The 15,794-nt window shown below is 39.6% G+C and overlaps 2 protein-coding genes across 2 annotated transcripts; both read right to left on the bottom strand.

The window, feature by feature from the left end:
* Positions 1-343: 343 nt before the first annotated feature.
* slc17a9b (solute carrier family 17 member 9b) lies at positions 344-10,640 on the bottom strand. Its single transcript, XM_051424552.1, has 13 exons — positions 10,011-10,640; positions 9,158-9,355; positions 8,448-8,587; positions 8,021-8,120; positions 7,608-7,738; positions 7,382-7,478; positions 6,380-6,476; positions 5,427-5,514; positions 5,309-5,343; positions 5,009-5,124; positions 3,522-3,577; positions 3,360-3,389; positions 344-2,979 (listed from the first exon to the last, which is right to left on the bottom strand). Exons 1-13 carry the CDS (start codon positions 10,139-10,141, stop codon positions 2,801-2,803), a joined length of 1,398 nt encoding a protein of 465 aa, XP_051280512.1. The 5' UTR covers positions 10,142-10,640; the 3' UTR covers positions 344-2,800.
* Positions 10,641-11,775: 1,135 nt separating this feature from the next.
* LOC127377018 (glucose-induced degradation protein 8-B homolog) lies at positions 11,776-14,601 on the bottom strand. Its single transcript, XM_051424553.1, has 5 exons — positions 14,468-14,601; positions 13,980-14,109; positions 13,666-13,862; positions 13,391-13,588; positions 11,776-12,889 (listed from the first exon to the last, which is right to left on the bottom strand). Exons 2-5 carry the CDS (start codon positions 14,095-14,097, stop codon positions 12,716-12,718), a joined length of 687 nt encoding a protein of 228 aa, XP_051280513.1. The 5' UTR covers positions 14,098-14,109; positions 14,468-14,601; the 3' UTR covers positions 11,776-12,715.
* Between the last annotated feature and the right edge of the window lie 1,193 nt (positions 14,602-15,794).

The raw sequence follows: 15,794 nt of genomic DNA, 5'->3' as shown, positions 1-15,794 counted from the left end.
TCCACATGCAGAATTGGCTACCGATGTACAGACAAATGGTTCTCATCTTCATAGTGGGAAAACCTTGCTCATTCCTGACCTGTATGCAGTGCATATAGGTGTATGAAAGTACTCTTTCATGTAATCATGGGTAATATTTGCTGTTGGAAGTTGACAGTAATCTCACTGAAAACTTAAAGAGATCATTATACTTCCACATTGAAGGCCTCCATTCTACATGTCAGAAAATGTTTGTAAAGTATTTGGAGGCTATATGGCGCCATGTGCTCTCCTCATTATTGATACTGTGCTGCCTCTCTGTGGCACTGCAGAGAAAATACATGCAGCATCAGACACAACTCACTAATGTTGACAAAATATATTTTTATTCAAAGTTAATATATGTCTTTAAATACAACACCTTAAAAGCATTAGAATACTGCATTTTCTTGCATTGATGTATTTTTTTTTATCATACATATCTTACATGTTATCAAAAACTATTTGTCAGAAGGCTTGTCAGGAGCCTTCAGTGAGATATGTTGGTAAACAAAAAAGCAAATGTCAACAAAAATGGACAAGCAATGTGTAGCTTTAAATAATGCACATCTGCTAAGGCGGGTAAAAGGTGTGAGGAATGTGGGGCTTTGGTTGTTGAAATGTTGAGGGCTGAGTATATGGTACAGTGGTTTTATGTTAATTCACCGTGTAACTGAAAGGCCTAGCAAAAACACTACAAATAGAAAACAGCGTTGTACACATTTGGATCAGATTTCAGATTAGATATCAAAATAAATTATTCTAGATAGTCAATAGGTTTCTGTGTCTTTGTAACTCACAAATAATCGAAATATGTTTGCTGTACATAAAAAATAATCTCTAATGGACTCTGACAGACACAGAGCAATGGTTTGAATAAATTCATTCACATTTTTTATGCCCGCATTTTTGTAACCACTGACCATGTAAGAAACATGCTGGGCATTTTTTGAAATGTTCAACCAAAAGGATACACTTCCAAGTGTTTATAGAAAACATCCAAGCATCCGTGCCTTTGTGTGTAAATAACAACAATTCACACACACAATAATAATTATCATAATGCAATATCAAATCATACAGAAGAAACAAAACTCCTACAAAGAAGGCAACATTAGCGATGTACAATGATCAGTAAATGACACTGTGTGACCACAGTGAGCTTACGAACCTCTCATTGGTTAAATCAGGCACAAAATAATAAATGCATAGATTTAAAAAGGTACACGTGTCAAGTAAGCATCTAGAATGAAAATGAAACCTTCCAAATGTAAAACAGGAAACCATAAAGCTGTGAACTCCAAAGCTAAATGCAGCTAGCTGTATGTTGCTACATACTTTGCAGTAATATCATAATCAATATACCAAAACTGTTCCCCAGGTCCTCAACTGCATCTCACCTGTCAAACACACAATTCAGTCAGTGTGTAACATGGAGGCACAGGTACCTCTGACACCACCATAAATGGGCCTCCTTCCTGTGATATCTCCTTCCCAAATATTGACTTCCTGTACAGCGCCTATGGGTAACAATGATGTCAAGCGCGATAACAAGGATGGATCTTTTGACACAAAAAAAGCCAGAGAGGCTGCTCGCCTGCCTGTGCACTTTTCAAGACAATAACATGATGTTTCTTTCCACCAAACCTGTCCCTTCCTGGACAGGAAAGTGCAGGTCAGAGAAGAAGAAGAATTAATTAGGAAACTAGACTTGCAGAAAGGTCTATTAGGGTTATTCATACTGCATCACACTATTGATAACTTACTATGATCTTCTGTCATCCTACCTAATAAATATTTCTTTTTCTTTCATCTAATTAAATATGTTTATCTTTTCAATAACAATTTGAAAATTTAAATTGAAAAAAATTTTAATTATTAAGCCATATAAATATATAAGTAATCAAAAACAATTAAGTGAGGTATTTCTATCACATGCAATCACATAGAAATAAAAATAATCAATAACCTTTGGTCTTCTAACTCAAAACATATTCTTCAAGACGACAAATAGGGAGAACGCACTCAGTAAAAGCCTTGTTGTCATAAAGGTACCCATTACCCCTTTCACCTCCTCCGAACTGTAACGATAAGATGAGCTTGTAACCATGGAGACGGGGACCATAGAAGGTAAATTGTACAGGACATTAGAGGGCCTGCCAAGTAATTAGTGGCTGGGTAATGAGGTGTCACTCAGACAGTTCACTCAGCGACGGGTGAGTGGGGCGTACTAATAAAAGACTCCAGGTACGAGAGGCTGGACTCTCCCTGCGTCACCAACCGTGTGCCCACACCACCTCCCCCATCCCCGCAGGGTAAAAACACACCACCTTGGTCTGTCACAACTGTCAGAGAGCTCCTGAGACTAACACATCCATCACTCGCACAGCTCCTTCAACACACACACACAAAACACACCGGATAACAATTTCCATGATGTTTCTTGTAACACATTCTGGAAGAAATGACAAGCATAAACAGCAGCCCAGCAACTGTTTAACCACCACACGCTGCACAAGGTGGGACCTGGAGGTAGTGTAGACTTTTTTTCCACATGATTTTCAGTAACATTGTGCAGGCTCTGCTGTGTGCTTTTCAGTAGCTGTTGCAGTACTTCCTCAACCAGAAACAGAGCCAGAGTTTTCCAGATGTTATATGCAGGCTTTATCCGTGTGCTACTTGCCATCCATTGGCTACTTCTCCAAAGTTCTCCAAGCTGCCGGTTGCTCAAGGTTGTATCTCCTTTGGGAGTATCATTCTAGTCCCTTTGATGACGGATAGTTTAGATGTGGATGTTGTGGTGGCGGATCTTACTCGAGTCAATGTCGACTCGACGGGCCTCGGCGAAAGCCAGGAATGTGCAGAGCCCCAGCAGGTTGACCGTGGTGATAAGGGCGAACACAGTCGCCCACGAGCCTGTGGCCTCGATGAGATACCCCGAGAAATACACCATCAGGACCCCTGCACAGGAACACACAGAATCACCATTAATATAAATCATAAAGATATAAACAAAGCCCACAACATCTTCTATGTGATTATTCAGTTTCCCGCAGAGAAAATGTCAGTCCATTACACACCCCTCACAAGACCACTAACTGTCATCCTCTGTTCCCTGTATTATTCATCTGACACAAACTCCATTAATGCTCCTTTGATGAAATATGCATGGCACATAGGACCCAGCATGACTGACAGGAGACACATCGGCTCAAAGTTTGAATTTATAGAAGTGGATGAATTATTTCATTTAATAGACTTGTTGAAGGCGAAAACAATAATTTAGCAACCGCTGTTGAAAGATTGATCACAGACATTAGCTGTCCATGTCAGAAACTCACCTGAGAAAGCACCACATGTATTCATAACACCTGTAAAGAAATGCAGATACAAACATGTAAAATTGAAAAACTTTGTAAAAATTTCACCTCTGGTTTAAAAAATGATCAGGGCTGAAATGTTTCATGATAATGACGGTTTTATGAAATGTTATTTTAACTCACCAAATAAAGCTCCAGCACAAGAAGGAGCAAGATCTTGAACATTTACAGATACACCGCTGCAAAAGAAAGGCATGTCATAAGCCATTTCGTCTTATAAGGTGCTGAACTAACACATTGTGCCTCCTGAATTGAAGAGAGCTGTGGACAGTCTATATCCTGTTCCCAGCCTGTTATCATCAACTCTCTATATTGTTCCTTGCACATTCTGTATTGTACTTATCAATTCAGGAACATGCGTGATTGTATAAGTTCATTATAACAGTGTTACTGTGGATCCACAAATGTGAAATAAAATCTACCTTTTGTCCTGACCAACAACTTGAGACATATTAGAAATATTGAAGTAAGAGTAGTCTAACTGTGATTGTACCTTATATGATTAGGTGACAAATACTCAATTGATTGGCTTTTTTTAACATCAGAAAAGGTTTTTTTACAGGATTTATAGTACTAATACCACTAATATTAAAATGTAAAATTACATTATAAAGCATTAACTTTGAGACAACCTACTGTGTTGTATAAATATTAATAACATGAGATGTCTCGCAGTAAAAAAAAAAAAAAAAAAAAAAAAAAAAGGACAAAATAAACTAATCTCCCAAAAAACAATTTAAAATGCCACAATTAAACTACAACCAAAAAAACAAAACAAACTGTGAGGTCATACAGTATCAGAAGGTGTTATCACCACACAGCTGATGCTTCCTCACTCTTGCAGTCATATATTTCTTCAGTGTTTGTTACTGCCTCTGTAGTGACTCACCCTTTCTTAGTATTCTTCATGTGAAGGACGCAGACTCAGGTTTAAAAAGGACATGTCTGGTGATATTTTTGTTATTATCAACAAATCCCACCAAACCCGCAGCTAACTGATTCCTTCTATTGTCTGAGCAGCTGTAATATATATATAATATATCTTATTCCTCTGAGTCACAGAGCTCCATTGTTGTCTACACCAAATGTGTACTAATCTGTACTTGAAAATAGTCCACAACAAATGCACTGCTTGCTTCCTTTTGAGTAATGTCTGCTAAACTGTTTAAATTGATTAAGCCTTATTAAGAATTAAAGTAGATATTAATGACCAGTTCTCAGCAGGCGTAACCTTTCCCAGGAGAAATAAAATATGATACGGTCCTACTGTTGGCAATTTTCCTTGTGTACTTCTAACTGCAAGCCTTATAAGCAGACTCAGCCAAATCCTGGTTAAGCTTGGTGGAGCTTGGTGGGCCCATCAGAATAAATTGGCACAAAAAATACTTTTTTATATTTAGAACTGTAATGTCTAAGAGGCTGCTGTTTAGATCTGCCCTCATTGATATGAAAATGAATGTAATGGTTTTAAAATGGTATAACCACAAAGGAGCATATAAAACAAAACAGCAATACAAAACGACAAACTGACTCTTGGGGAACATCACATTTAAATCTAAAAAAAGCAGCTGGTTTCAGGGAGAGAGATAGAGGGTGAGAGATGCCAGTACCTGTGACTGAAGGTGGTGAGGCCCATTGTGGCAGACACAAATGCTACAGCCCAGGGGAACGTGGTGTTGCCACATAGAAGAAGGGTAAACACACTGGACACACCCATGGAGAAAAACTAACAGAGGAATGAATGCACACAAAGACACATAAATCAAAATCTTACAGAATTCATTGTGTGTTAAGAGAAAACAGGGCATCCATACACTTTGGACTCAATGGAAGAAAATGAGACTAAACAGATAAAATGCACACACACACACACACACACACACACAGAAGGCAACTGTCAAATATTGTACCTGCATTAACTTCCTCACTGAGGCTGTATCGAAACCTGTGGGGATCAAGAGAGAAATTAGGACAGGGAATTATACAGCTGCTTTATCATTAGAGTTATTCTGATATCTGTTACCCTACCTTGACTGATGAGGTGGTCAGATAGGCAGCCACTGAAGAGGGACGAGGGTATGGCCACCAACCAGGGAATGACATTGAACACCCAACCCTGAACAGACAACATGTTTTATGGGCAAGAATGAACTTGACCAGAAACAGCAGGGAACACTGAGTATTAGGTCATTTCTCATAGGGTGTTAGGTACTTGTCTGGTATTTGTTTTTGGGTTGGTCTACCACTTTCATTCAGACTGAAATATTTCTCAACATGTAGTGGATTGCCATCAAATTTTAGATATCAGACATGCATTTTCCCCCGGAGGATGAAGCCTACTGAATTTGATCATGCCCTGACTCTTTGTCTAATGCCACCAGTAGGTCAAAGGTTGTATTTATCTACCAGGTGGACTGGCACAAAATGTTCTTTAGACATTTATGGTTTCCAAATGACGCATTGTAATTAATTTAGTCAGTTATCACCTGACTTTTCATCTTGAGTTTAGTGCTAATTAGCTAATATTAGCATGCTAAACTAACGAATTGAGGAAAACACAAGACAGATTGAGGAGCACACAGGTATAAATGCTCATGATGGTGTACGTAATTTGCATGGGCTCGATGTAGGGCCGACGTACAACTATAAATCACCCTTAAAAGCTCCAGTGTGTAACGTTTAGAAGGCTCTATTGGCAGAAATGGAATATAATATACATAACTATGTTTTCTTTAGTGTACTATCACCTAAATGTGGGAATTATTATGTTTTTGTTACCTTAGGATCAGTCGTTTATATCGACATACATCGCAGGTCGCCTATGTTGAACCACTATGTTTCTAAAGTGTGGTGAGTGAGTTGCAATCTACAACTACACCACTAGATGCCACTAAACTTACACACTGGACCTTTAAGTACACAGCCGTATTCTTGAGGGCTAATATGTGATCAAAGAGAGGATGAAAAGGTAGCCTGGTTACCTTGGCATCGGGGAAAGTGTCTTTAAAGAATGTTGGCAGCCAAGACAAAAGAGTGAAGAAGGTGCTAGCTGTGCAGAGGTGCGTAACTATCACAGCACTGGTCCAGGACATGAAGAGAGAGGGAAACAGAGAAAATAAGTGCATTGAAACTATATTTACAAACTCTAATAGTGTACCAATGGTTGCTCAGTCTCTTGAGCTGCTTCTTCTTCTTCTTCTTCTTTGAGCACCGTCTCATGACAGAAGCTTGTGCCTGTGCTACTTGTCTGACATCTATTGTATGTCTGTCTAAATCACATCTGTGTTAAGGCAAGTAGCAGGTGGTTGAAAGTATCAAGAATTTGTGAATATTTTAAGCCCAGAGCCATCAAACTGTCATCTAATCTGTCACTCTGAAGGTGGACCAGAAACATCAAATAAAACCACTGAGGTTCTCCCTGTCACTGGAAATAGAGCATATCAGTTGCATTACAGTATATAAATATCTGGGCCATAGGGAGAGACTGGAAGGACATGGAAAAACTCAATATCAGAAACATTAACAGACAGCTGAGGCAACCAGAGACTAGGCTTGCAATTCTAAAATCCAGTATATAAAATCTGGATCTCAGTCTACAGAAGCGGTTGTATTACAGAAACCTCCTCAATAACTTATCATCTGTAAACATTGAGATATGTTTTTATATATTTCTACATTCTGCCTCTGAAATTATTCTTATAAATATTTATAAAATTTTCTGGATAAGCCCTTAACTCGATATGCAATAATCTATAATTTTGGGACTTTGTTGCTGTAATGTAGTCACAGGATTATAATATGACTTCCTGACTCAAGCTCTGTAAGACAGGCACAATTAAAGCTGCTCATTCGTCTGAATATGAGAACAAACAAACAGTTGTGTGCCTATGGACACAAAGGAGCTGCACAGAGTACAAAAATAAACACATACACACAGAGGACTGCACATGCACACACGCACACTCCCTTTATCTTTATCTCACCAGACTGCAGGTTGCTTGAGGAGCCGTAACCAATGTCTTTTAGACAGTTTGGATTGGGGCCCACCACTTCCCAGGGACTCCAGGGTGATGATAGGCCCTGCAAACACAGATGAACACAGGCACGTGGGCATACAAGAGGACACTGACTCCAATTATACAAATAAGCAGCTGCAAGATAGGAGCGTGCAGTGACACCGCAGATACGGTCTGTTAAAGCCTCCCTTACCTTCTCCTTTGAGCAGATATTTCCACATGCAGTAGGCCCACAGGACTGAGAGGAGACCAGACACATAGAAAACGCTCTCCCAGCCATACAGGTCCAACATGAGGGAGCCAGCCCCTCCAATCACCAGAGTTCTGAAAAAAAAAAAACAGCCACAAGACATGACAAGTTACACACCTTTGTTTCAACACAGTGAAGTAATGTGCATGACATGAGCTGAACTTTGAAAACAAACAAATAACAGGCTGAACTGGCTGTCTGCACATAGATAATAAAAGGGGGTATTAGAAGTGATTGTTGGATCCCAATAGCCACAGATTTCAAAAGGAAACGCCTCATTCAACAGTGATTTTCTAGGAGGAACACTCATCCCTTTCCCACCATTCCCTCTATTTATTACACAACACTTGACTCACCCCAGGTAGGAGCCACTACCCACAGTGCTCATGAGGAAGCCCCTCTCACTTTCCACCACCTTTTGAGAGCACAGACTCGCCAGAGAGGGGTAATGAACTCCTAAAATCAGGAAATAAAACATAATCTGTTAATGATTAGCAAGAAAGATATTCCAGGAAGAACAAATCAGGAAGTAGAAGTAGGGATTAGAAGTAAAGTTATTTAAAAGACACTCCCAGATCACTCCAACCACGTAAAATATTAATTGCTATTCTCGAGCCAAATAAAACAAAAGACAAAGTGAAACTTGCTAAACTGGACTTCCCTACTGCGATCAAACTTAATTATGACCTCTCTACACCTTGAGAAACACACACTGACATATAGTAATTTCAGGACTGCAGTTCATCTCATTCACGCTCTCTTTTCAAAAGCTGTCCCTCTCACCTTGCAACAAGCCCATAAGAAAGCGGGCCAGCGTCATGGAGAGGATTGGCTGGGAGCAGAAGTGGGCCAGGATGGGAGTGAAGGCTGTCATCGACCCCCAGGCAGCTGCTGACAGCAGGAGGACCTTCTCACCTCCCACCCTGTGTACACAGAATATAGAGAGTCTGTTAGCTTTAACATCTGTGCTTGTATTAGAAAAAGGTTGTGAGCGGAAGAAAATAGTAATTCTGCCCACATTATCTACGCCATACATGTTTGTAAAAGTAAAATTAGGCACTGTGGATGTGTGGTAACTGACAGACCAAGCATTTTGAGGAATCATTATAGACTCTTAACTTTGAGGTGACAATTCTGAAGTGAATAAAGCTCTTCAAACACATTGCACAGCCTGTTTATGACACCGTGAGCCTGCAACAGTTAACGACATGATAATACAGAGAAAACATCTGTCTCCATTCACCACATTATCTGTTTTATCTGACTTGCCCGAGCAAACACAAATGGGCTGTTTGCGTCACTGCCAGGAATGTTGCAAAGGCAAATTATAGCTCACGAGCAGGAAGCATTAACAGGTGCCAATTGAAAATAAGTGTCACCATCAGAATTCATATCACAGCATGACATCTATGTAAAGAGAATTCATTATCCTCATCCGTCATCCCACTATTAGCTCACAGCACAACTACTGTTTGGGCTCCAACGTCACCCACCGGTCACTGACGTAGCCTCCGAACACTTGGGTGAAGCAGTAGCCCCAGAAGAAGCTGCCCAGCACCATGCCGGACTCCCTCTTGCTCCAGCTGAACTGTTCTGCCATGCTGACGGCGCAGATGGGCATCGCCACACGGGCGCAGTACAGGAGGCATGTCCCGAGCAGCAGCACCACTGTCCATACCCTCGCCACTGGCCTGCGAAAGGAGGGGAAGAAGATTTAACTGTACAAATTCTTGGTTGAACTACAGGCAACATCTGGGGGACAAACTTTGGACTTAGTTGATATGGGATGTCTTATGTCCAACTGAGGGAACTACTGCACTTTAAATACATCCAATATAAAGTGGCTTCTATCTTCATCAGGGTTACATTTAAGATAAGATACATTTAAAATAAAATCTATAGGGAATATGTGCAACGTCCTCAAAAGAGAAGGTGTTTGGTGTCTGAACAGATATTTTATGATAATACATTTTTCACAAAGTAAGGCCAACTTACTTCCTCCTTCACAAATCATTTGACCTATGTGGCACTGACTGCTGCTAACATCTTGAGCGCCAGATAATGATACGTGTCATTTTTTCACTAGCAGATACAGAAGCACTTTGGTTACAATAGGACGTCTATATTTCTGTTGTAGGACACACACACACACACACACACACACACACACACACACACACACACACACAAAAGTCTCAATATTGTTTGTTTTAGATTAAACACACCTCACATTGGGGGCCCCTGGGGACATTGGTTAGCCTATTGAGTCGCTGATGACTCGAGTAAACACGAGCAAACAATTTCAATACACTGTATCGTGATTTCTCTATTTAGGGTTTTCTTTACCTGGACCAGGTGGTGTGTTCAGGCCACCTCTTGTGACATCCAGGGACTCCGATCTTGTCAGACGGATGGTTTTCCTTGTGACAGACCAAATCTGGACTATAGTTCTTGCCATGTTTTTGAATAACTGCCATTCAACGCGAGCTAACAGCAGCCTCCCTTCAACCGCGTCGGCTGTTTTCTGTTTTTTTTTTTTTTTTTTTACTTTCAATCTCTTTCCGGTCGATCAGTCAGAAAAAAGTAAACGTGTACAGAAAACAGCACCAACCTTTAAAAAAAAACCAACAACCCTCCTCTTTAAAGTATTTCCGCAATCACATCCCTCGTGTGCGTTTCGATATTTGAATCCATAACCTGTAAAAACTGGACTCACGGAGCTGAGCTGTGAGGCTAGAGGAGGAGGAGGGGAGGAGGAGGAGGTCTGTTTTTCCTTGATGCCCTAGGAGGAGTAATCCACGTGTCAGTTTTTTCCTCTACTGCCTCCTCCACTGGCCGAGCCACGCAGTTCTTCCTCTGATCGGTAGGGTTATCCAGGAAGTGATTTTAGTCTATTCAAAGAAAAAAAAAAACGGCTCCAGCTGTCCTTAGTCATCCATTACATTATCATGCAAAAAAATAAATAAATAAATAAATAAAAAATAAATTAAAAAAAAACCCGGAGAGAGAGAGAGAGAGAGAGAGAGGCCTCTAGAGCTTCGGTCACTCTCCAAGCATGACTGTGCAATATAGTAAATGTGTCTGTGTCGTCTATGGGAGCATCGCTGGAGCACCAGGATGTACTTTCCTCCTCCTCCTCCTCCTCCTCCTGACCTGTCCTTGCCGGATGAAGACGTGATGGTGCCCGCGCTGAGGAGAAGCTGCTGTGGGCCAGAGATAATGCGCAGTGTGCTGCCTGCCAGGTTGTTTAAATAGCTCCTGGCCATATGAGTTAGCGTTATATAATAGTCTGCATTCACCCCAACTTTTAGCAGCTCTCACTGTCTGTGTGGTGGTAATGGTTAAAGGTGTACTTGAGATAAAGTAGCAGCACAATGAGGCTACTCCGTTATAAGTAATCCGTGTAGTAATGGATTTTTGGTAAAACTGCTTTGTACCAATTAGCAGTGGTGGGATGTAAATAAGTATGGTTGCTGGAGTCTTACTACTTATCAGTGGTGCAAGGTGTATTTTAAGTCAAGTAAAAGCTTTTAAACTCCCAAGTGAGTAAGAATTATCAGCTACATTTAGGCATATTTAAAGTAGCAAAAGTAAAAGTAGAGAAATTAGGAAGAAAAAAATGTCACAAATTTGAATTTCTATACATGTTATATGAGTTTTACCTTAGAGCCTCCGTGCAGAGCTTAGATGTCTCTTTGGTGGAACTGTTAACAAGTTATGGTCACTAGCCAAGGAGGTTAGGAACCACTGTGTTAATGTATAATGATCTATTGCATTTTTTGAGCTTATCATATATTTTTAATGCAAATTCTTAATCTGTAAAGTAACTAACAAAAGCTGTTAAATAAATGCAGTGGAGTAAAAAGCACATTTACCTTTGAAATGTAGTGGAGTAAAAGTATAAAGTGTTCGACTTTATACTTTTAGACCAACGACAACTGTAGAATTAATCAGTAATAACACTATACCAATAAGAATAATATGTGATAGTATAAGTCACAGGGGACATTATTCTACACAGTACTTTTACTTTTAACATTTTAATACTTTTACTTCAGCGATATTGTCAGTGCAGGACGAAATAGTAGTAATGATTAAAAACACACCAAGCTTTTCATTCTTTTATGATCTGCGCATTTAAAAATTCACTTTTATTGCAAAATAATATCCCAGCAAAAAAAGCACATCAAATTCAGCGAAAGAGCTACTTATTCCATACATGTAAATAATCCATCTGTAAAAGTGTCTCCATGTCTGTGGACATAGATTTATCCATTCACATCTTTTAATATATTCTGTGATATTGTATAACATCATGAAACGGAGGCTGCCTTTAAGCTTGCACAGTCACAGTATGCTGCAAAGTTCTTATCATTCTAGGAATCGCACCTTGTCTCACTTGTTAATTGCTCCCGCGATGTAAGCTATACATCATGGTAGCTGATGATCTTGTCTATGTCCGCATATTCTTGTAATGTCTCAGGCAATAATGCAGTACCAATCTAAAGCTGAATTTTCAAAGTCACAGTAGTTTGAAACATCCCAAGTATCTTGCTTTGGCTATTGCCATCACATAGAGGACTAGCTAAATGACTACAAGCTGAAATGTGTATGGTTTGGTAAGGAAAAGGTTTGTGTTTATTTGAGGCAGTGCACACCGAGCCAACCATTTTTCCTAAACATCAGAATTAACCCATTCTAAGTGGTCACACACAGAAAGTGACAGCCTAATTTAGGCTTTATTCACATCTTCCTATGCCAACAACTTTCCCTGCCGACAGACAGAAAAACTAGTGTACTAATTTTACATAAACAAATATGTAAATTATAATACCAAGTAAAATAATGGTCTGCATTGTTACTTTAGTGTGAGAAATTGTTTTAAAATGCCATTAATCCCGTTTGCACATTCTAAGTTATTAAAGTATCAAAAATCAACCCTTACAAAAAAGAAAAGGTTGTACTCTATATGAGTCAGTTGTTTGGGGTATAAATAGATAAAGGAAATGTGTCCATTTTGTAATGTCGTGGTATGTTTTCACTGTGGGTCCTTATTTGGGGTCTTCAATGGTTCCCTTGCTGAGATCTGTCATTTTGGGATACTTCACTTTCTTTTGGTCAAGTTCATTTTGGGCCCACAGCAGTAGCTTCAGGAGCTTGGCCAGCTTGGGTGTTGACTCTCTGTTTTCATAGTCGAGCACACACTGATTCACTTCACTCCATACCTGAAAGACAAACATGTGGACATGAGGCATGTGATACCCTGAGAAATGATTTTTAAAAAAAGTGCATCATAGAAAGACAGATAAAGGAATTTGTATGTAATTAGTTTGAAAAAAAAAATTCAATTTTTTCTAAAACATTTTGCACCACTAACATTAAACAGATGCAGAATAACGAATAAGTTCCAGGTGGCATGCAGTTGGAACTGACCTATTTTATGTACACATGAGGACGAAATTATTAGCCCCCGTATGAAAATTCAATTTTTTAAAAAGTATTTCCCAAGTACTATTAAACAGAGCAAAGAATTATTAACACAGCTTTTTTCAAACATCCTAGTTTTATTTTGGATTTCTTACATTATTTTACTTTGCACACAGAAACAAAATTATTTCACAAAAAACAAAAACTACCAGTGGTTCGTTGTAGTTTGTATATGAAAATAATATTGGCAAAAAATAAGAGACAATATGCATTTCTGTACTAATATGCATTGACCCTACCTTTTGTCTCTGCATCATATTGAGCAGATCTCCAAAAGGTGACTCCTCAGGGTTGTCGAACGCCAGCAGGGCCAGTGTCCTCTCCATCTCCGTCAGACATTCCCGGCTCTCCTCCCCCTGCTCGGCCAACTGAGACTGGGCAAATTCAAGGGCAGCTTCGGTCTCCCTCAAACGAATCAGCTCAATCAGATGCTGCTGCTGCAAACACAAAAACCAAGAGGGTGCATTAGTGTGTGAAAATAACAGAAGTAGTAGTAGTTCAGTAGTACAGTTACCTGTAGGTGAAAGTAGAGGTAACGGTTGGTATCCAGCAGTTCTGGGTGCAGACTGTTGATCAGTGCGATGGCATCCTGGATCTGTCCCTTCAAGATCATCTCTCTGATTTTAATTCTTTCATCGAGGGAGTCCAAGTCCACACTAGGCTCTATTCCAGACTCCATCCTGAATTTCTCCGCTGCCTCCTTAAAGCCCTCTGTTGAACAGAAGACGGTGTGAAATCCTGAACATTACACATTCAAGCACAGCATACGTCTACAGAATTGATCTTAACAGGCAACTGATTGAGTAAAAATAAAGACCGGTACTTCACCTGTCACCAGGTAGTTCATAATGAGCCTGTTCATATCAGCTCTCTGAATGTGGACATTGTTGAGTTTATCCATCCACTCTTCTCTCGTTATGTCCTCCGGCTTCTCTGCATAACTCATTATGATAATATCCTAAACAGGTGCAGAGGGAGAGCTTGAGAGTTCGTGTGACATAATGACTTTTCGGGCCACTTAGAACATTGAATTCGCGGTAAAGACAATTATATAACGTTATGGAGGTTTTGGTAATTAGCTCTTTAGTTTGACAACACCGGAAATCTTAAGTCACAACAGTTTGGGCCTTCGATGAAAAACACAACATTGAAGCCTGACTTTGTCAACACGGATCAAAACAAAGACAACGTCAGCCTTTCTGTAGCATTTATATCGACTACACACATCCGGAACGAGTGCTGTTCTTGTTTAATGTCTCCTATCGACGTGCATCTACAGTCCTATACACATATTATGGTTACTTAATTCACAATACCTGAAAATGTTGTCGCTACTTCCCAGCAGTAGCTAGCTAGCGACCGGAGGAGAGCCTCTTCTTCTTCCTTCTTCTTCTTCTTCTGCTGCTGCTGCCTCTGGCCTATTTCCGGTAAACTCCACGCCACCTGCGTACTGCTGCCCCCTACAGGAAATGAAGCGCATTGTATGACTTTATTTGAGAACTGTGATTTTACCTCAAGGCAATAACATGTGTTTACATATCATCCATATAGATTTATGCTAATCTTATAAGCCGTTTCAAATAGAAAGGAAGAAATAGAATAGCCAGATTTTCATTGTATCATCATTCATTGTATTGTTTATTAAGATCCCCATTAGCTTCTGTATAACAGTCGTTTTCCTGTGTTTTAGACATTTACTATTACATATATCTAAATGCTGGTAAAATATGGAAGGTTTGCTTCATTCATCAGCCAAAAAAAAAAAAACAATAGTAATCTATTGAGTGGCTGTTAAAGGTATTGCAACAAATAAAAGTACTTCTGCAGAAAAATGGCCCCAGCCATTGTTATATTTTTATTACATTATTAGATTGTTAATACTGGTGCATCAGTGTATCAGCAGCATTTTACTGCTGTAACTGTCAAAGGGGTTAAACTATCTTATATACCATTATGTAGTTAGTCTAGTGGTCCAGCCCATTGCTCCACCATCTCTTCACATTTGCGTGTCTATAAGCCCTTTGTGTGTGGGGGGGATTATATTTCGGGCCTATACGTGTAAAACATTAAATAAATAAAAAAATTCCCCATGGGGATTAATTTTTTTTAAGCTTCTTCTTTTTCTTCTTCTTCTTCCTTCTTTTAGTGTATTTTCTATCGTGCATCATACAGTGGTCTCAATCCTACTATTCATAGGAGGATTAATAGGAGTGTGTCTATAGGGCACTGCATCACGTCACAAATAGCAGCACAACTTAGCAACTGCAGTCAGTACATGAGACTGAGAAGGCACTTGAAATAACATGGACTAAAGGGCCCTCTACTGACCAAACTTTAGACTGCCTGAGGTATAGCAGAGGGATAGTAGAACCCCTGTTTCTTAAAGGAAGACAATAAATATCAGTAGTGTGTTTCACATCATTATAACCATTTTCTTTGTAATCAAATTTATGTTCAGTATCTTTATTTGTCCCAGAGGGGCAATTGATTTTGTCGCAGTAGCAATAAAAAATAACTCCACCACCACAACAACAACAGCAACACAGGGTGAGACAAACAGGTAAAAAGAAAAGGACACCCATGCATGACTATACATATTAAAACACATAAAAACATGAGTACAAAGTCGAGCACGCATTAGAG

Source organism: Dicentrarchus labrax, unplaced genomic scaffold (genome assembly GCF_905237075.1).
Source record: "Dicentrarchus labrax unplaced genomic scaffold, dlabrax2021, whole genome shotgun sequence".
Classification (NCBI taxonomy): Eukaryota; Metazoa; Chordata; class Actinopteri; family Moronidae; genus Dicentrarchus; species Dicentrarchus labrax.
Note: the sequence above shows the minus strand (reverse complement) of the source record. Positions and strands in the feature narration are given on the sequence as shown.

What these genes read in the sequence shown, in the direction of transcription:
- slc17a9b (XM_051424552.1), bottom strand. Translation starts at nt 10,141, where the DNA reads ATGGCAGTTATTCAAAAACATGGCAAGAACTATAGTCCAGATTTGGTC. An exon ending in GGAGGCTACGTCAGTGACCG is followed by an intron (nt 8,588 to 9,157) that starts GTGGGTGACGTT and finishes CTGTGTACACAG; the next exon opens with GGTGGGAGGTGAGAAGGTCC. An exon ending in TTGTGCTGGAGCTTTATTTG is followed by an intron (nt 3,390 to 3,521) that starts GTGAGTTAAAAT and finishes ATTTCTTTACAG; the next exon opens with GTGTTATGAATACATGTGGT.
- LOC127377018 (XM_051424553.1), bottom strand. Translation starts at nt 14,097, where the DNA reads ATGAGTTATGCAGAGAAGCCGGAGGACATAACGAGAGAAGAGTGGATG. An exon ending in ACCTCTACTTTCACCTACAG is followed by an intron (nt 13,589 to 13,665) that starts GTAACTGTACTA and finishes TTGTGTTTGCAG; the next exon opens with CAGCAGCATCTGATTGAGCT. An exon ending in ATATGATGCAGAGACAAAAG is followed by an intron (nt 12,890 to 13,390) that starts GTAGGGTCAATG and finishes TTTGTCTTTCAG; the next exon opens with GTATGGAGTGAAGTGAATCA.